The sequence below is a fragment of the Eptatretus burgeri genome, chromosome 3, assembly GCF_056783735.1.
Source record: "Eptatretus burgeri isolate ZD-2024b chromosome 3, Ebu_testis_v1, whole genome shotgun sequence".
Taxonomy (NCBI): Eukaryota; Metazoa; Chordata; class Myxini; order Myxiniformes; family Myxinidae; genus Eptatretus; species Eptatretus burgeri.
The window spans coordinates 22,978,203-22,999,800 of record NC_140963.1 but is presented as its reverse complement, the minus strand read 5'-3'; the positions used below and the strand labels follow the sequence as shown (position 1 = coordinate 22,999,800).

Sequence of the window (21,598 nt, the reverse complement as noted above, 5' to 3'; positions counted from 1 at the left end):
CAACGCCAAGTGTTGTCCTTCTGGATCTGAGGGATCTTCATGCGACAAGACATTGTCCATATTTTGTTTTCCCAATCCGATGAAGATGCCGCACACGAGTGACAGGTAATCGTGTGCACATGTCGTGTATTCTTTCGCACTTTATTCCTTCCGTTATGTCGCAACGAAAGCGCAAAAATACCTCATTGGTGCCTCATTGGGTCCTCATTGGTCCCTCAATGTTTCCTCAATGGGTCCTCATTGGTCCCTCATGTTTCCTCAATGGGTCCTCATTGGTCCCTCATTGTTTCCTCAATGGGTCCTCAATGGGTCCTCATTGGTCCCTCATTGGTTCGTGTTTGTGGGTGGGGGGGGCACCAACTTCACTTGTACATCTCAACTACCTTGAAGAAATACCTAGTTCTTTGTTTAGTACCTCTGTGTCTTCACTTTGGGCTGGTAGGATGTTGATGTTTTTATATCATGCAGGTATGCACGTTCATCTTTAAGCTCTCTAGCTTGGGTTCAAATCCTGACACAGCTATTATAAACTGTGAGGGTGATTCATCAATGTGTGTGGAACGTCCCTCGGATGGATGCGAAACTGGTGGCCCCCTTGTGCCGGCATTAGTTGGTGGACCTTAAAGATCCCCCTCGGTGTCCTTGGAAGAGTGGGCGAGCTATTTTTTTTGGCACCATGGAAGAGATTGCAAATTTCTGCTCTAACTACTGTTACTATTCTGGGAAAGGCAATGGCAAACCACCAAGTGTAACCCTTTGCCAATAAATTACTTCAGCAGCACCCATGCTCAGGAACAGAGTATGATGCATCAGAATTAGAATCCTCATGTTGTAGCTATTTAAAAATTAAAAAAAAAAAATATATATATATATTATATATATTTATATATATATATATATATATATATATATATATATATACATACACACACACACACACACACACACACACACACACACACACACACACACACACACACACACACACACACACACACACACACACACACACACACGTTGGATGGTCGATCTCGTCGAAAAAAAAAAAAAACTCAAAAAAATAATTTTTGAGATTTTTTTTTTCCTCCCCTTATTATAAGTATTTCCGTCTGCTTGTTGGGTAGTCGATGTAGTCAAAAAAAAATTGAGATTTTTTTTTTCAACCCTTATCAGTATTTCCGTCGGTTTGTTGGGTAGTCGATCAAGTCGGAAAAAAAAAATTAAAATTTTTTTTTGAGATTTGTTCTATCCTTATTATCAGTATTTAAAATGGCGATTTCAGTTAATACAATGGCGATTTCGATGAAACTTGGTTGGAAGGTTCATACCATGACCTAGTTGTGTGCAAATGAGAACCGTTGCTATGGACATCACCGTTGCCTAGCAACGGGACTTAATTTTTTATGATTTTTCAAAAATTTCTTTGTTTTTCAAAAATCGGGCCACGAGCGACTGTGGGCAGTACATTCAGCCATATTGTCAAAAATTTCCAGCCGGATCCTATGAAAACTGTCGGAGAAGATAGACTTTGAATGAACCCTGGTCGAAAACGATAAAAAAACGAAGTTTGTTATATCTCAGAGACTGAGTCAGTTTATCCAGTACATGAAACTGGTATGGTAGGTTCATGTTATGTCCTAGTTATGTGTGAGAGAACCGTTGCTATGGACCCCTCCGTAGCCTAGCAACGGCCGAAAAACCTCTAAATGTGGGGGTATTTTAACGAAAATAAAATCTGCAGCATTAACCCTTGAAGCTAGAATCATGAATTTTCTTGTGCTTAATCCTCAGGTCATTCCCCATCGAACGGGCCCATCGCGTCAGGTTCTATTGGGTAGTTGACTACCCATGTCCGCCTACCGGCTTGTATATATACAAGCCGGGAGGCGACGATGGTTCGCGAATATTACTGAACAATGTCACGATAGGTACAATCGACTTAGTGGAAGTTTTTTTGGAAGCTGTACCGTAAAAACCTATCTCTTCCGTCAAAATTGACCAAATCAAATTGGATTTTTTATATGTTGTATTATGGACATTATGCACAGCTCTTAGGAAATGAAATTGCGAGAAAAAAATATAACTAAAAGGTTCAAGTCGGCGTGGCTCTGCCTACAAGGGGCGTGGGATGCCCCTCGTACAAAAAGACACAACTCGACCATTTTATCTAGCTTGTGTCCAAGTTTCATCAAGATCTTATCAAACGTCACGGAGCTATGCTCTGGAGAGAGTCACAAACAGGCAGACACAACGAAAATAGTGGTCACTGCTGGTGCCCGTGAACCAATAAATTGATTTTTGTAAACCCTGCTGGAACAGTGGAAGTGCGTCTTTTGTTTGTTTGTTTTTTAACATGGGATGCGCCGTTGCCCGTTTGATAGCCGTGGGTTGATTATTTAAATAGTGATCATGAAGTTTGATGTGAATGACCACCTCTGGAGTAGGGTGGGCTATTCATGTGGCTTAGTCTTTCCTGGAGTGACTGATGCTTTGTGTTGTCCTTACTGTGGGTTCTATTCCCATGGCTGCACAACAAATTTCTGCAGATTGTGGATCGAGTGGTGGATTAGTCTCGCGTCGGTCACATCGATGGAAGCGTTCACGATTGTTGCTTCCTTGCTTGACCCTGAATGATGGAGTATGGAATGTACCCCCATCGTTTTGGCAGGGACGTTCTTCCTCGATTGTCCTGCCGAGTGCAGAGCCAAAAGCGATATAAATCAGCTGTTGCTGGTACCCAGAGGCTTCTGAGAAGTGATGTCATCTCACACAACCTCAGCGATTGTGCTTGTGTGGAGGTAGCGCACTTACCCTTCAACCCGTCTCCTGTGGGTTTGTTCGCCGACCCAACTATAAACTATCTGGAGTTTTGCAGGCAGGACATCACATCAAGTCATGCTATTCCTTGGATGGATGCACCACCGATTAGCATTAGCTCGCCGATGTTAACGATCCCAGGCAGTTTTGTGAATAATTATCCTAAACAAATTATCGGCGACGCTGACCAAATTCCAAAATCCTCACGCCTTCAGACGAACGTCATCGGGGTCTGGCCAACAAGCATATCGGCTGCTTCTTGTTCAATTGCAGTGGTTGGTTAAACTTGTTGCAGAGATTTTTTAAATTGTCGTTCTTTACCTTTTAATGTACTTTTACCGTGCTCATGATTTCCACATGCAGCCATCAACCATGCTCCTTTCATTTATTTATTTTTTATTTAAATTGTATCGACTGACCATTTTTGGCACTGATAAATAGCCGTTGCATCCAAATACTTAACCATAGAAAACTCCATTAAGTGTTGCAAAAATTTTTGGTCACCACTTTTCCAAATCTTCCCGTGGGTGAAACTCTTCATTATGTGTACGGAAATCCATATTTTTATTATGTAATTTTTTTGTTTGTAATCTGGAATGGGGTGCAATGCCAACACACCGTGACCATGATTATGTGAATTGTTCCCATGGGAGGTTTTTTTTTTTATAAAGAGGTATTTTTGTAGTTAGCCGGGTACAAAAGCTTGCAAGCACCTTACCGTGATCGGATGTCCACTGGGCGGAAGATCGTCTGTCCATGTCAGTAAGTATGGAAATAGCGTCCATTGTTGGATTCCCCCCCCCCCCCCCCATCGTCGGTCACTCCGATGTGACCTTTACGGAAAATACTGAAGTGCCATCTCTACATTACGTGAAGTGAATACTCGATTCTGCTGCACACACGTATACGAAACCCGATAGTCTTGCTCGTGATGAAGTTTGTGACCACATTGATATGAGACCATTTGGCCCATCATGCCTATTTTGCACCACCGCCACTTTAAATAAATCTTTGAAGCTCTTGAGTGTGGATGAGAAAAGTGTGACAGGCACATGAGCTCGAGTGCTATAAATGCAAATAAATCAACATTTTAAAACTCATTTGTTTGTGACAGCTTGTAACTTTCCCTTGCACATGTGGCATGGTGTGTGTGTGTTTTAGTGCCCTGATAACATAAGGGGTTGGTGAACGCTCTGGCTTACACTGGAGTGAGGGTGATTCTGGGAAACGTCAATTTTATGACCCGTGAGTTTAAAGTGGTTGTGAATGCTCTGGTTTTGCACAACTGAGTTTGGGTGATTGCTTTAAACTGCTCCAGTTATGTCATGTGACTCCTCCCCTTCACCCCCCCCCTCTCCCTTTATAAAACACTTGTATTAAAAGTCCTGGAAACGAGATATATGTGGTATTTAGTATTCATTTTTAGCTCGCCTGTTCGAAGAACAGAAAGCTATAGCGATACCCCCGGCGTGAGCGTGAAAATGTTAAATTTTTTGATGCAAGTTACTTTTTAACCTCCGCCATCGAAGATCAGAGGTTACTGTTTTCACCCCTTTCTGTTTGTTTGTTTGTTTGTTTGTGAACAGTATTACGGAAAAACTCCTCCACGGATTTCGACGAAACTTGGTGGGGGGGGGGGGGTTAGGTATGGTCCAAGGATCATGCCATTAGATTTTGGACTTTGTCCCCTCCCCCCAAAAAAAATTGTTAGAGAAAAAATTTTTTTTTTTTGCATTTCTACATGTTTTAAGTGATTTCCAACCCCCCCAAAGAAATTGTTAGAAAATTTTTTTTTTGCATTTCTTCATGTTGTAAGTGATTTCCAGTCCCCTCCAAAAAAATTTGCACCTTTTTTTTCAACAAAATTTTGATTTCTTTTTTTTGCATTCCTACATGTTTTAAGTGATTAGGATTTCGACGAAACTTGGTGGGGGGGTTAGGTATGGTCCAAGGATCATGCCATGAGATTTTGGACTTGGTCCCCCCCCCCCAAAAAAAATGTTAGAAATTTTTTTTTTTTTTTGCATTTCTACATGTTTTAAGTGATTTCCAACCCGCCCAAAAAAATTGTTAGAGAAAAAAAATATTTTTTTTGCATTTCTACATGTTTTAAGTGATTTCCAACCCCCCCAAAAACAAAGGAGAAAAGAACAATAACTATCAGCACTGTTGACATCATATTTAATGAATAAGATATAAGGCTCACTTGAGTGATCCAGCAGTATTGGCGGCGGAGGTTTTGCACTCTCCCGAGTGCCCCCCCTCTAATTTCCTTTCTAATGTTTTTATCTACCACACTTTTTTATACGCCCGATATATATATATATATATATATATATATATATATATATATATATATATATTTTTATATATATATATATATATATATATATATATAAATAAATATATATATATATATATATATATATATATATATATATATATACACATTGTTGTGGTTGAGGAAATTCGCAAACCACCATTCAGGTCCCGTAGGTGAGATATCTCTAAGTATATGTGTAGTTAGCCCCAAACCCGTTGTTTAGAGGGAATAAATGTCATTCATTCGGGCTGCGACCCTTTAAGATAGCCGTTTTTCTGTTCTATCTTTATTTTGAACCAACCACGTCTCAACCGCCATCACACAACAACCACCAACCGCAACGCCGCTTCACGCCAACAGCCACGACCTTAACCGTCACAACTCGGTCTCGCAACCATCGCATCACCGCCATTCCAAGCGTCACCGTGGCCAGGGACCACCACAATAAACCCTCCACCACCTTCACCTCTCCTCCTTCTGCCGCCATTCCCGCACCGATCCTGGACTCGTACAGGGCGCGCGCCGAGCAGCGGGTGCAAAAAGCGGCCTTTCCGAGAAGTCGGATCAAGAATGATACACGCCCACTTCCGATCCGTCCAATCATTAAGCGCGGGGCGATTTGGCCCCGCCTCCAGGCTCGTCGGAGTAGAATCGGTAGATGCAAATTCGAGGATCAGGAATGATTCACGCCCACTTTTCCTCCGTCCAATGGGCGAGCGTGGCTCCGCCCCCGAGCCGATCCTGATCCGAAAATTTGCATATGGCTTCTCCTACACCACTATAAAGCACCGAGCGCGGGGCGAATTCAGTCAGAGGGAGGTTTTTCTGTTTCGGGCTCGGGCGAGTTGTGGCGGTGGCGGCGAAGTGTGGCAGCAGCAGTCAAGACGGGTCTGGAGGAGAGTCGGTCTGTCGGGGAGCTGCAGAGAGGAGAAGCCGGGAACGCGGTCGAGGGCGCAGTGGAGTCGCCCGTCGCGGGACCCAAGCAAGCCAGCTATCCTCTTTCCCCAGAGCATCAACAACCCCCCCTGTTTCCCCCCCCGCGCTGAGATAGTGCGAAAAAGGGGGCCCCGTTCCCACCCCATTCCAAGCAGTGCCAACGAAACCCGCGAAGGAGCGCGGAGTCGGGGCACCGCCACCATTTTGCGGCTCATCACAAGACGGGTAGGCTCCACGCGGTCTCGGCCCCAGGCCTGTCTGCCCCCTCGTCGTTGAGGGTGGCCCTTTTCTTTTGATTTTGAGTATATGTGTTGTCGGCGCCGTCTGTAAAGTAAAACTGTGTAAGTGTTGCCGTGTGCTCGCGTAGTCGGTAGTAGATCTGCATTGTGTTTCTTTTGTTGCAATTGCTTTTGGTGCATAATTGTTGTGTTCCTTTTGTTACATTTGCTTTTGGTGCATAATTGTTGTAATTGTATATGTGTGCTTTCCGTTTGCCACGGAATAAATTTGCCTTATGTTGACCTGTTTTTACCGTTTCGCTTCGTCTTTTCTTTAATTGAATCTCCATCTTACTTCACGTAAAGGGTTGGTCGTGGGCTAAATACGCCCGATAATTAATCGGAACCGTCGAGGTTGACGATAAAACCGCTCGGTTATCCCGATAGTACGGAACGGGTCGCTTAAAGTGGCCCGTGTCCGAAGTCGACCTGCGGCGAGGTGCGATCGCCTGGTCTACCCTCCGTGTGGGTACTTAGGTAGGTCGAATTTGGCGAACAACCCTATCCCACGCGGGGGGCCGATTGGCACGATCGTGGTGAGGCTGAAAAGCCCACCCGTGACTAGTTCATGGCGTTAGTCCGAGAGGGTCACGACGGAATTGTCCGTCCGGTGGGCGACGTGCCGCGATTCGAGTTACGTGGCCGCTCGCACGCCGGCGGTCCCTCATTGGTTCGTGTTTGTATGTATGTATATATATATATATATGTGTGTATATATATATATATATATATATATGTGTATATATATATATATATATATATATATATATATATATATGTGTATTATGTGATGCCGGTCGTCCATCCGTCTGTCTGTCTGTCCGTTCCTGTCCGCACTCTAACTCCCAAAGTTTTCAACTTTCACGTTTCATATTTGGTATATAGGTACGGACTGTCGAGACGGTGTGTCGCCACGTACGTTCGTCATCTAAAGTGGTTGCCATGGCAACCAGGATGCTGTTTCCGTCCGTTCCTGTCCCCACTCTAACTCCCAAAGTTTTCAACTGTGACGTTTCATATTTGGTACATAGGTACAGATTGTGGAGATGGTGTGTGGCGACATACGTTCGTCATCTAAAGTGGTTGCCATGGCAGCCGGGATGCTGTTTTCCATCCGTTCCTGTCCGCACTCTAACTCCCAAAGTTTTCAACTTTAACGTTTCATATTTGGTACATAGGTCCAGACTGTGGAGACGGTGTGTCGCGACATATGTTCGTCATCTAAAGTGGTTGCCATGGCAACCAGGATGCTGTTTTCCATGTAGTAGCACAATTCTGTATATACCTTCTTGTTAGGGCGTATATTGTGCTCACTTGTGCTCTTGTTACTGATTACAATATACAAATACATATATTGCTTTATAATTATACTTCACTGCAATGCTTTATAAAAAATATTAATTATTAGACTCGTCTTTTAAAAACGATAAATGTATAAACAGGCGAGCATTGGGTGGCTTTGACACAAACTCTGGTTTATAATGATGTAATGTTGCACTCACTGAAAATAATCTTCCCAGCAATGGATGTTCAGGTAAAATAAAAAAAGAAATAAATAAATAAACTTTTCCCCCAAATATCCCTTTTTTATTTTTGCAGCTTTTAGATTTTTGTTTCAATTTGAACAGGATCATCCCCCAAAATGCATATTTTGACATCAATTTTTCAAAATTTATCCGGGGGTGGGGGGGGGGAGCATCATGTCCGAGAACTCCCGCTCCCACCCTTGATAAGTAGTCATTTTGCTCGTTGCTTTCCTTTTTCCAAAAGTTGTGCAGTTTCACCCTCATCTTCTTCCCTGTTATTCTCCCAAGAATTGTGCATTCAATTTTCCATGACTATTTGCTCATTCGACACAGCTGTACATGTCTATACCATCCTTCTTTGCCTTTCTCAGCTCTTCTAGTCACACTTAGACACCATCCAGGAAGTGGCCATGTTTTGACATTTCGTGATCGATTTGTGCCGGTAAAATGTGAACATGATGCCAGTTTCTGTTCCTGGATATTTTGGGATTCATTGAATCAGTCGATTCGCCAGAAAGCAAAAGTGATTGTCCCATCTGTGTGTACAGGCTGTAATGGTGATTTTTGTGACATACGTTAAACTGGTAGTATTTTTGTCTTGCAGAATTGGTGTGCTTGCAACTGACAAACTTACTACCTTGTAACTGACAATGCCATCAGACATGGCAAAGAAAAAAGCAGCCAAGAAGAAAGAAGCGGCGAGGAACAAGGTTAAACCCAAAGTGAAAGGTGAGACCATGGCTCGGAAGCATTCCGAGTCATTGCAGTGTGTTGACGTCGTAACGCTGGTGTGCACTTTTACATTTTTGAGCAAATACAAAGTAGAGGAGGTAGATATGCAAAGTTTAGAAATTGTTTCTTGAAAGCTATAGGAGCATGAAATTCCACAAAGGAGTTGGTGGTGGGGAAAGGTATGTAGGGTTTTGGGAGAATGTGTTGCTGTTACACCTACATATTACATGCCAACTGAGAATTGTTTTTATACAAAATATTTTCATTGGATTGCATTGTGTAAAAATTGTATGCTCACAAGCTGCTGCAAGACTAGACTGCCACCAATTGCCTCAAAATGAACTTTTGCTATCTCTTGACTTTTTTTTTTAATTGCTGTCCCCCAGCCAATTAATATAATTGTTTTGTTTTGTTGTTGCTCATGGCCAGTGACTTGTTTTGTGCTGCAAGGACCATTATTATTGTGCCATAAACTATTGCTATCTCGATTGAATAATTTTGGTCTGCCCCACCCCCACACACCCTCCACCTCCAGGAACTCTCAACTTTTGTTTTGGTGGTGGAGGTTGTTTTCACCCCTGTCTGTCTGTGTCTTGACCTGTGTCTTTGTGTATGTGTCTATGACCAGGATATCTCAAAACGTTAACGGATTTGGATGAGATTTGGTGGACTGGTTAGTCGGGTGTGTGCCAAGAATAAATTGATGAGTTTTTGGATTTGATCTGGATCCAAGAATTTTTCAATTTTACAAGTGATTCTTCACCCTTGAAAGATGGGGCCAAAAACAATATATATTGTTGCGGATCCGGGGTGGCGGGATTCTCACCCGGTCCAAGGCGCCACCCTCACCACCACCGTCCCCGGGGTTTATAACGCCGGCCGGCTTAGCACAGGCCTCGGGTCACGTACCTTCAATCGCGATACCAACGTAATCCTTGTACCTTGCCAGTTGGGGAAATAGAACCCCTGGTTAACCTCCTCCATCGAAGATCGGAGGTTACTGTTTTCACCCCTTTCTGTTTGTTTGTTTGTTTGTGAACAGTATTACGGAAAAACTTCTCGACGGATTTCGACGAAACTTGGTGGGGGGGGGGGGTAAGGTATGGTCCATGGATCATGCCATTAGATGTTGGACTTTGTCCCACCCCCCAAAAAAGTTGTTAGAGGGAAATTTTTTTTTTTTGCATTTCTACATGTTTTAAGTGATTTCCAACCCCCCCCCCCCCAAAAAAAAATGTTGGAGAAAAGAACTATAACTGTCAGCACTGTTGACATTTAATGAATAAGATATAAGGTTCACTTGAGTGACCCTGCAGTAATGGCGGCGGAGGTTTTACACTCTCCCGAGTGCTCCCCCTCTAGTTACAGACTGGTTTTGTCAGATGCCGAGCGTTTTCTGCCAGTCTGTAACCATTTTTGGTGTTGTATTCCAAGCGAACGGATCGTTCCTCGACGCGACACGAATTAATCCATAGCGGCAACTTCATACGAATTAACCAGATTTATTGGGGAACATCGGGGACACACAGCACATACAAAATTCACGACAATGGTTTTATTAACAATCCTCAACCCGTTCTTAACTCGGGAACCATGGACGAACGGTTTTGAGGGGGTCGCTACCGAAATATGCCTTGGACAATGTGCAGACAAACAGCATGCATGCAAGACAAGACAGAGTACTTGGTGATTTCTCATGGACGAGAGGACACTGTCAAAAGCATGAATGTCGCTCGCAACAGGCGAATGTCCACGGAGTCGAACTCCTGCTCGAACGTGCCGCGTGGCGAAATGGAGGCGTCGTACTCTTGCTCCCTCAAGGCACTGCGTGCGCACGCGCTCCTCAGCGCGTTCCGGCCCCGCACAATGTCGACGGCACAAGTCTGCCAGATCAACGATGGGCCTCAGCCGATCTCTCTCTCTTCTCTCTCTCTCTCTCTCTCTCTCTCTGTGTCTGTGTCTGTGTCTGGGTCTGGGTCTGGGTCTGGGTCTGGGTCTGGGTCTGGGTGTGTGTGTGTCCAGCACACAAATCCAGGCCTGGCCTGTGCACCAGACTAGGCCCAAATCGAGGTTCTGAGCTCCGCAGGCGGATCGACAAATGTGTCGCGCCGTTGGTGTGTGCAGGGACCGTCAGAAGCTCTGGCGTCTCCTCTCCTGCCTTCCCGCCTCGAAGCCCGACTTCCGCTTTGTCCTCTCAGTTCCTCTCTCTGTCGAATCACCTTTTCTTTCCTTGGAGTCGATCGCCGATTCGACGTACAGGCCGCCTCTCAAAGCCGGCTGCCGTCACTCTCACGGCAGGATCCTCGACGTCCAGGTCGGTTCAGCGTCTCTCCCGGCAGATCCAACACTGTGCCTCCTTCGTTCGCTCGCTTTGAAGCGACTCCGAGCAGGCCTCGAGAACCCAACTGTTCTTCACACACAATACTCTTTTACGAAGCCTTCGTCTCTCTCTATCTCTCTATCTCTCTATCTCTCTATCTCTCTCTATCTCTCTCTATCTCTCTCTATCTCTCTCTATCTCTCTCTATCTCTCTCTATCTCTCTCTATCTCTCTCTATCTCTCTCTCTCTCTCTCTCTCTCTCTCTATCTCTCTCTCTCTCTCTCTCTCTCTCTCTCTCTCTCTGTCTCTCTCTCTCTGTCTCTCTGTGTCTCTCTCTCTCTCTCTCTCTCTGTCTCTCTCTCTCTCTCTCTCTGTGTCTCTCTCTATCTCTCTGTGTCTCTCTCTCTCTCTGTGTCTCTATCTCTCTCTGTCTCTCTCTATCTCTCTCTATCTCTCTCTATCTCTCTCTATCTCTCTCTATCTCTCTCTATCTCTCTCTATCTCTCTCTATCTCTCTCTATCTCTCTCTATCTCTCTCGTTTTGCTCGCTTCGACACACGAGGGCGCCTTCTCTCGGCGACGATTTCCACACGCACTACCCTTTTCTCTCTTTACAGTTTTCTTTTCGTTCCACGAGCATGCCTCTCAGCGGAGCCGAACAAAACTCCGCCCCCTTCGCGTCACTTCCTCCCTCTCGCCACACCCTCTCTCCAGGCCACACCCCCTCAGCCAACTGGGCGGGGCCTATTGTCCATAGAGGAGAGGTGGAAGAAGAGGGCGCAGGACCTCTTCCCGAAGACCGACTCTCCACAAAAACCAACCGAAGACCAACCAGACCACCAGCCAGGAAGAGGCTGAAGAGGAAGCGCGCCCACCCTGTCCATCTTTTATAGCGCGGGGCTCCGCCCTTCGCCCCGCCCCGTTCTTGGCTCCACCTTCCTTCGAGAGGGTTCCCGAAAAGGGCGTTCCCTCACACTTTCCCTCCACCCTGCCCTGTGCGGGGGCCAGGAGAGTCAGCTTTTGGCTCTGGGCCAGAGAATTATTCCCCCAAAATGAGACCCCTCCTTCACATGACCTCTGACCTTTGACCTGCATCGCCCCTCCTCCACTCCAAAGCGCGGGGAAGTCAAACGGAAGAAACAGGCGGGGAAACCTGCGCATCCTCGCAGTTTCCTCCTTGGTGCCTTTGTTTGCCGTTCAGAAGCAGACGTAGTGGCGAAGATGAAGTAGCGTAGATGGTGGAGGTGGCGTGGTTGCAGTGTGGTTGGCGCTGTGATGGGGATGGCGTGGTTGTTGAAATGTTGTGTGTTTGAAATAAAAGATAGGAAAAGAAAAACGACTAACTCAGTGTCGCAGCCTGGATGGATCACATAAATTCACTCTATACAACGGGTTTGGGCTAACTACACATGTACCTCTGAAGATATCTCACCTGAGGGTCCATTATGGTGTAAGGCGAATTTCCGCAGCCGTAACAATATATAGTTACGGAAATGGCCCTTATTGGACTACTAAATATAGGATTAGCTCAGATCCCCCATTAAATGCATGTGTAGATAGGTTGTTTGGTAAAAAGGACATTGTATGTGTCGGGAGATGTAAAAGGCTTTTATTGTCTGTGCGGTGGTGGTGGAACAAGGGCTCCCTCTTCTTCCTCCCCTCTACGGATGATAAGCCCCGCCCAGTCGGCTGGGAGGGTGGAGCTCAGGGGAGGAGTTTGTCAGCTTCGCCGAGAGAAGGTGTGCTCGTGTGTCGAAGCGAGCAAAAAACGAAGGAGAGAAAGAGTGCTGTGTGTGGAAAACAGTCGGGTTTTCGAGGCGTGCTCGGAGTTGCTTCGAAACGAGCGAATGAAGGCTTCGTAAAAAGGTTTGGTGTGTGGAAACAGTCGCTCTCGAGGTGCGCCGTGCTTTGGAGGTGAGCGAACGAAGGAGGGACAGTGGAATCTGCCGGTACAAAAACGGCAGTCGGCTTAGAGAGGCTGTGCCTGCAGGTCGAATCGGCGATCGACTCCAAGGAAAGAAAAGGTGATTCGACAGAGAGAGAAACTGAGAGGACGGAGTTGGGAAGTCTGGTTTTCGAGGCGTGCTCGCAGTGGCTTCGAAGCGAGAGAAACGAAGGCTTCGTGAAAAGGGTGAGTTTTGAAAAACGGCAGTCGGCTTTGAGAGGCTGCCTGCGCGTCGAGTCTGCCCCTTTTGGACAGTGGGAGAGGCGGCCTGCACGTAGAGTCGATCGACTCGTATGGGGAGGTGATCGACAGGTTCGGCCTGCGTCTGGCCGCGGAGCCTCCGTACTTACTCACCTCACGGCTCGACACATTTGTCGATCCGCCTGCGGAGCCCGGGACCTCGATTTGGGCCTTGTCTGGTGAACAGGCCAGACCCGGATCTGTATGCTGGACCGTGAGAGAGATCAGCTGAGACCCATCGTAGACCTTACACGGGGTCAGAGCACGCGGAGACCGCGTGCGGTGCGAAGGGGGCAAAAGGAGGACGAGCTCCATTTCGCCACGCGGCGTGTTCGAGCTGGAGCTTGAATCCGTGGACATCCGCCTGTTGCGAGCGACATTCGTGCTTTGACACTGTCCTCTCGTCCATGAAACATCACCAAGTACTCTGTCTTGTCTTGCATGCATGCTGTCTGTCTGTGTGTCTTTGTCTGCATGTTGTTTAAGGCATATGTTGGTGGCGACCCCCTCGACACCTGTAGTCCATGGTTCCCGAGTTAAGAACGGGTTGAAGATTGTTAATAAAAACAGTTGTGAATTTTGCTTGTGTTGTGATCCCCGATGTTCCCCCATAAATCTGGTGAACTCGTATGAAGTTGCCGCTATGGATTAATTTGTGTCGCGTCTAACGATCCGTTCGATTGGCATATAAAACCAAAATGGTTACAGACTGGCAGAAAATGCTCGGCATCTGACAAAACCAGTCTATAACCAGGGGTTCTATTTCCCCAACTGGCAAGGTACAAGGAGTACGTTGGTATTGCGATTGAAGGCGCGTGACCCAAGGCCTGTGCTGAGCCGGCCGGCGTTATAGATCCCGGAGACGACCGGAGTGGGTTGAGAATCCCTCAGTCGCTGAATCCTTAAATATATTTATATATACTCGTGATATTTCAAAAAGTTGTGAAAAAATTAGGTGTATGAATTGGTTCAGTGACAAGAACAAGAGCAGATTCGATTTTGGTTAAGGTCCGGGTCCAGATCTGGCCTTTCAATGAAATACAAAAGGTAAACTGTTCAGCTTGCAGAAGGTATGCGCTCTACTGAGCGCCGTTGTAGTTTCCCTCTATAATTAACATTCTTAATGGCTCACCATTTCAATTTATCACCTCCCCAATGTGACTGTGTCAAAATAGTGGGTGCATGTGTCTGAGCCCCATGCTGATGCGGATGCGGACTTGCTTTGTATTTTGAGATTCTTTATAGTATGTAGTTGTTTCTTTTTTGTTTTTGTTTTTTTTTAAATGAAAAACGTGTTTTATTTTTTATTATTATTATTTATTTTTGCATTTTTTGTATTGGCTCTTCAGCTGTTCAGGAGCTGACCCAGGAGCTGACCCAGCAGCTGGATGATTGTGAACTGCAAAAGGCTACAGCACGAGGTTGTTCAGCGGTGCTCAATTCTCATCCCAACAGCATGGATGTGCACTTGATCAACATGTCACTTACCTTTCATGGGCAGGAGCTGCTTTCTGATGCTATTCTTGAGTTCAACTCTGGCCGTCGGTATGGCCTCATTGGACTTAATGGTGTTGGTGAGTTGCTCGAATAAGCTGAAAGGTGCTTTCAATCGTTATCACACAAGGCAGATTGTTATTACCTACCCTCCCCACAAACGACATCCTTTGTGCAATTGCCGATCCAGGCTGAATGTCAAACCATTTGTGCTTGTTTTGTCCTCATCTGGCATTTACACATCTTGAGACACTCGATTAAGCGACGAAGACAGACACTCAGTATATTGTTGCGAATTCACGCCCGCCGGCGTGCGGACGGCCACGTAACTCGGATCGCGACACGTCGCCCACCGGACGGACAATTCAGTCGTGACCCTCTGGGAACTATCGCGTGGAGCCAGTCACGGGTGGGCCTTTCGACCTCACCACAATCGTGCCAATCGGCCACCCGCGTAGGATAGGGTTGTTCGCCAAACTAGACCTACCTAAGTACCCACGCGGATGGTAAACCGGGCGATCGTACCTCGCTGCAGGTCGACATCGGACACGAGCCGCTTAGGCGGCCCGTTCCGTACTATCGGGATAACCGAGCGGTGTTATCGTCGACCTCGACGGTTCAGATTATTTACCGGGATGTTGCACCTACTACGAACCCTTTACGTGAAGCAGGGTGGAGGGTCAATAAAGAAAAGATGAAGCGAAACGGGAAAACATTTCACACAATGCACATTTATTTCCCGGCACACGGAAAGCACGTATATACAGCCATACAGTCAAAATGCACATATAGAAACCAAAACAATAAAAGCAACAACGACGCAGAGTTAATACCGACTACGCGCACACACGGCAACACTTATACAGCTTTACTTTACAGACAGCGCCAACATACATTTACACAAAAGCAAAGAAAGGAAGCCACCCTCATAGACAAGGAGGCAGACAGGCCCGTAGGCCAAATGTGCGCGTGACCTGGAGGAGCGGCCAGGTCCGCGAGACCGGGGGGGGGGGGTCCTACCCGCGTCCTCGCGACGCGTTGGCGGGCGAGCTGCAAATGTGGCTGCGCGGCTGTGCCCCGACTCTGTGTTCCTTGGTGGGTTTCGTTGGCACGACGTTTGGAGTGGGGTGGGAACGGGGCATCCTTTTGCACTATCTCAGCACGGGGGAAAGGGGGAATTGTTGATGCCCTGGGGGATGAGAATGGCTGGCTGGCTTGGGTCCCGCGACGAGACGAGCAATTCCCCACACCGTAACCCGTCGCCGACCGCCGTCCTTCTCGCCTTGGACCCGAGCTCCCTTGCTTGCAGTTCCACCGCGACTCTTCTCCGTTCCTCACTCTCCTCGCTCTCCTCGCTCTCCTCACCCGACTCTGCCACTCTGTCACTCTGCCAAAACTCTGCCTTGCCACCCTTTTCGCCTTGCGCTCGCCTTTTTATAGGCGGGCAGGAGAAGCCAGTATGCAAATATTCGGATCAGAATGACCTCGGGGGCGGAGCCACGCTCGCCGATTGGTCGGAGGAAACGGGGGCGTGACCCTCCCCTGATCCTAGAATTTGCATATATCGACTTCACACACGCGCCTGGAGGCGGGGCCAAGCCGCCCACGCTCGCTAATTGGACGGAGGAAAAGTGGGCGTGTAGCGTTTTTGATCCGAATTTTCCCTCTGAAAGGCCGCTATTTGCGCTCGCGGCTCTGTGCGCTCGGCACCAAACGCCGAATGGGCCCGAGACAGCCCGACGTTCAGTGTTCACAGGTGGTGCGGGAATGGTCGTAGAAGGAGAGAGGTGAAGGTGGTGGAGGGTTTTCGGTGGTGGTTTGATGGTTATGGTGCTGTTTGGGAATGGCGGTGATGCGGAGATGGTGGCGGTGGCGTGGTTTTTTTGTGATGGCGGTTGAGACGTGGTTGGTTCAAAATAAAGATAGAACAGGAAAAATGGCTAACTCAAAGCGTCGCAGCCCGGATGAATTGCATAAATTCCCTATGTACAACGGGTTTGGGCTAACTACACATGTACTTAGAGATATCTCATCTACGGGCCCTTAATGGTGTAATGTGAATTTCCATAGCCGTAACAATATTGTGGCTGGAACATTTGATAAAATTTTAAATATATATATATATATATTTTTTTATGAATGTTAAATTAGCCTTTGTATTTTTATCCCCCGCCACGTGGCGGAAGGGGGGGATATTGTTGTCACATGGGTCGTCCATCCGTCGTCCGTCCGGCTGGCTGGGCGTCAACATTTATAGCTGTGAGTGCGATAACTCATAAACTGTTTGCCATATCGATTTGAAATTTGGGTCACACATGTACCACTTGAAAAGGAAGAACCCTATTGATTTTGGGCGTGGCCGGATCCAAGATGGCCAACTGGGGTGGCCATCTTGAAAATTTTTTTTTCGCCATATTGACTTGAAATTTGGGTCACATGTACCACCTGAAAAGGAAGAACCCTATTGATTTTGGGCATGGCCGGATCCAAGATGGCCGACTGGGGCGGCCATCATGAAAAAAAATGTTTTTTGTAATAAATGGAAAAATGCTTATCTGATTTCAATTATTTTTCAATGGCGGGGGATTCCCCATCTCTGATGGTATATTTTATCCTTGCTGTCGTACTTCCACAAATTTTGCCTCATACAAAATGATTATTTGACTAAAAAAAAAAAAGCTTTCTTTACAGTCCTTTTCCACTCATAAGGGGGAACTTGTCATTCATGAGGAAAATTTCACCACCTTTTGATGTGCTACCTTATTTTTATTTCCCCATCCCCCTTTTTTATTTTCGTACAATGTCTCTGCTCCTGTAAGAGCAGGAACACATCAGAGAACTAGAGAGGGAGCACTCGGTAGAGTGCAAAACCTCCGCCGCCAATACTGCTGGGTCACTCAAGTGAACCTGATATCCTATTCATTCAATTTGACGTGAACAGTGCTCACAGAGTTAGAGTTTGCAACTTTCCCTTTTACTTTTAACTTTTACATACTCAATTAATTAGTCATAACTAGATTCCTTGAGACAGAAATTGATTTTACATGTGTATATCCACCTGAAGTTCCAAAATCAGCCGCAATTATAATTTTTGCATATTTTTTTTTGTTGGAAATCACTTATAACATGTAGAAATGCAACTAGAGGGGGAGCACTCGGTAGAGTGCAAAACCTCCGCTGCCAATACTGCTGGGTCACTGAAGTAAACCTGATATCCTATTCATTGTCGGTCAAAACGGATCAGACTCGACTGAATCACGATTGAATAAACTAAACTAGATCGACGCGCATGTAGAAATGCCAAAAAAATAAAATCGAATTTTTTTTTTAAAAAAAGTTGCAAATTTTTTTTTTTCCTCTAACAAATTTTTTTTGGGGTTGGAAATCACTTAAAACATGTAGAAATGCAAAAAAAAATCTAATATTTTTCAAATAAAATCGATTTTTTTTGAAAAAAAGTTGCAAAATTTTTTTTTTTCCTCTAACAAATTTTTTTTTTGGTTGGAAATCACTTAAAACATGTAGAAATGCAAAAACAAAAATTCAATTTTTTTTTCAAAATGGCCGCCATAGCAGCCACATTGGACTTTGGACCAAGTCCAAAATCTAATGGCATGATCCTTGGACCATACCTAATCCCCCCACCAAGTTTCGTCGAAATCCGTCGGAGTTTTTCCGTAATACTGTTCACAAACAAACAAACAGACAGGGGGTGAAAACAGTAACCTCTGTCCATCTTCGATGGCAGAGGTTAATAATGGAAAGCAGGAAAACACACTGACATGAGGGTACAAGGACACAGTGGGTGAACAAGCTTAAACGCCGAAAGAAGACACGGAATATAATGCAAAGGAGGAAGAGAGGAGAAAAACAACCTGCAAAGGAGGGGATGGGTACGAGGTTTGATGTGGTTAAATTGCTGTCTGGTTGTACAAGCAGTTATGGTGTTCTCAGTTGGTTGTTTATTTTTATCATATCTCTATGTCCACCAGTCCCCTTACAAACTATTGCGTGCGCAATCTTTTTTTCCCCCCTCTTGCTGGCGTTCAAAGGGAAATCCATGCTGCTGTCTGCTATCGGCCTTCAAGAACTACCCATACCACCTCACATGGACATTTACCACTTGACCCGTGAAATGCCCCCGAGTGACAAGACTCCACTACAGTGCGTCATGGATGTGGACCACGAGCGTATCATGCTTGAGAAAGAGGCTGAACGATTGGCTGCGGAGGACTGTAAGTCGAGCTTCAAAAGATTGTACTTGTGTTTTTGGTTTTTCATGACATGGCTGGCAAATACATTAGTAGGGTGAGTATACTGATTCTGGCTCACTTTTCCCCATGTAAATAAATGGGGGATTTTCAGCGATTCATATTTTTTTTTTTTCCTTAAAAAGTAAACCCCCTTTTTATCCCAAGGTATATTTATTTGTCTCCCCGTTTAACCGAGGGACACTTTTTTCAAATAACCAATGCAATAAGATAAAGATTTGTTCAAGTAGCAAAGTAGTAATGTGATTTGTTAAAAGTGATTCTGAAGAAATATCAAACATGTAAGCCGATGGACACTCTTTTTCAAATAAGCAGTGCATAATGTTTAGCTCACTCATTGAACCTATAAAGATTTGTTCATTCTCAAATTCCTTCAATAGTTTAATTTTCTCTGCACAATAATCCCCATCTAAAATATTTAAAAATAAAACATTTGAATCTTTATATTTTTCAAGATACCCCTTTTGTGTCATTATGAAATGATGTACTTCTCTTCATGATCTCATCTGACCACCTCCTGAGCCACATATCATTTTGAGATTATAGTAAATTGTTTTTTCATTGTTCAATTGATAACCATCAAAGTTTTCAGTCCATTCAAGGATATTTTTTTTTCTTTACATCCTCTAACTTACTAGTTTTTAAATTGATTCACTTATTTGTTTTATTTACCTTTGTTTTAGTTATTTTTTTCAATAAGACTTATTTGATATTTTTCACATTCATTATGTTTTCCATTTATATACCAAGACTGAGATTTTCTCCACTCTTTAGTTTGATTAATACTTGGTTTGACCATTTATATATTGTGAAAAAACATGGCGGTAGCCCTTAAAAACCCCAACCCATCTTCCCATCGTTAAAACACAATCTATTCTACACACTCTATCATACAATATCCATATGGAACACAATCTTTTCCATTATCTAAAATAAGTCTCTTATCATCAAAGGCTCCGAATGCCTTTTTATTTACTTCTTCACTTTATATCTTATGTTTATAACTTCTTATTGTATTCATTTTCCTATACTCTTCTTTCTGATTCATCAAACAATTTTGATAATTTCTAAAAGTTATTGATTTCTTTATTACATATTTCTTTATTCCCTTTAACCTCTTATCAATCTGATCAGCATACTTATAAGCATATGCCTTTGCTCTCAATCCAATAAACTCACTCATTACTTTTCCACCCAACTCAGCTTTAAACTTACCAATAACCTTTTCATTCTTTTTTGAAAATAACTCTCTTCTTACTAAAATTACTTGTATCATATACTCCAATATTGTTCTTCATATCCTTATAAACATCATCAGTTTTTATATCTCGGATAAAACTATCAGTGTCCATATACAACAATGAAACATTTTCACCATACTCTTTCTTTAAGCCATTATACAAATAATCATACATCAATATCTTTGATAAATCAAGAACTGCTGTTCCAATATAAATTGGTTTATCCATTACAATACTTTCCTTTTCCATATGAATAGCAGAAAAGTTCTCTGAAAAAACCCCTTCTCTCTTAAAACTTGGTTTATTTATCAATCTCGAAGCTTCTTTCCAAGATGTTGCAAATCTAATGTTTTGCCTGTTTCGAACATTCTCCATTGTCTTTCCAAAGACAGCATTATTCATCAATTTATAGAATTCCCCTTCAAATTTTACTTTTGTATTTGTTCTCATATCGGTATTGAATTTAATATACTTTTTCATCCAAGGACTTTGTTTAAATTTTAAAACTCTATGAATTTTAGCTACTCTCAATCCTTCTCTCATAAACTGTTTCAAGCTTCTCTGATGCAAAACATATCCCTCTTTATCATAGAATGTTGTTGTTAACTTTTCGAAGCCTGTTGTTGGCTTAGTGGTTAGGGTGGTGGCTTGGGATCCCAGGGTCCTGAGTTCAAGCCCCGTTGGCTGCTGAATTAACACCAGGGGGTTGACTCAGCCTGTCATCCTTCCGAGGTTGGCGAAATGAGTACCAGTGTGTACTGGTCCTGGTGTATGCCCCGGTTAGAATAAGTGTACCATATCCCTGTGTGTCATAAGAGGCGACCAGGGTTGGCGTCAGGAAGGGCATCTGGCCATAAAAAAACATTTCCTCAAGAAAAAGCCCAACCCCTGCACAGCAGGGAAAAATGGCTGTAAAAACGGTTGTTAATAACTTTTTGGTTGATTTGCCTTTAATATTAAAACTTTTAGGATAATCACTTAACCATTCTTTCTTTGGGGTTTCTTTCTCACATTCAAAAGGAAGGTCTTTATGCTTATTATGAAGATCACTCAGGTACCTTAAATCAACTTCAAAATAATATCCTCCTTCTTCCTCATTCAATTCCTCTTGAGAAGAAATAACAATATTCATCAAAGCCTTTTCATAATCCTTTTCTTCCACCCACTCTAATTTACCATAAGGCAGAGATTGAGACATTGCCCATCCATACAACTTATTAGCATCAAAATACATCAAATAATTACTATCTTTTTCACGATCATAATTTGGAAGATATTTATTATTTGCTTTCGCATATCTTTTTGAACATACTTGTGATATTCCACCTCTCTTAGACTTCTCAATCATCAAAAGCATATCTCCATCACTGATTAAATCTATATCTTGTTTTGTCATTTTCAACATTGCACTCCAAGCTAAACTAGGAGCTGTGAAATAGTGGGCAGGATCTAATCCACAACAATTTTTTTTTAT

At 44.2% G+C, this 21,598-nt stretch overlaps 2 protein-coding genes across 4 annotated transcripts in view; both read left to right on the top strand.

Moving 5' to 3' along the window:
* FAIM (Fas apoptotic inhibitory molecule) overlaps positions 1-8,609 on the top strand; it is a 75,777-nt gene extending 67,168 nt beyond the window's left edge. For both annotated transcript variants that reach the window (XM_085872679.1, XM_085872677.1), the window contains exon 6: positions 8,485-8,609. In XM_085872679.1, the coding sequence (XP_085728805.1) occupies positions 8,485-8,505 (21 nt within the window). In that variant the 3' untranslated portion in view covers positions 8,506-8,609. The remainder of the gene's footprint in view (positions 1-8,484) is intronic.
* ABCF2 (ATP binding cassette subfamily F member 2) overlaps positions 8,485-21,598 on the top strand; it is a 75,648-nt gene continuing 62,534 nt past the window's right edge. Inside the window, exons 1-3 of one of the 2 annotated variants that reach the window (XM_085872662.1) lie at positions 8,485-8,609; positions 14,468-14,692; positions 18,665-18,847. In XM_085872662.1, the coding sequence (XP_085728788.1) occupies positions 8,531-8,609; positions 14,468-14,692; positions 18,665-18,847 (487 nt within the window). In that variant the 5' untranslated portion in view covers positions 8,485-8,530. The remainder of the gene's footprint in view (positions 8,610-14,467; positions 14,693-18,664; positions 18,848-21,598) is intronic. The other variant, XM_085872663.1, reaches the window with a different exon arrangement.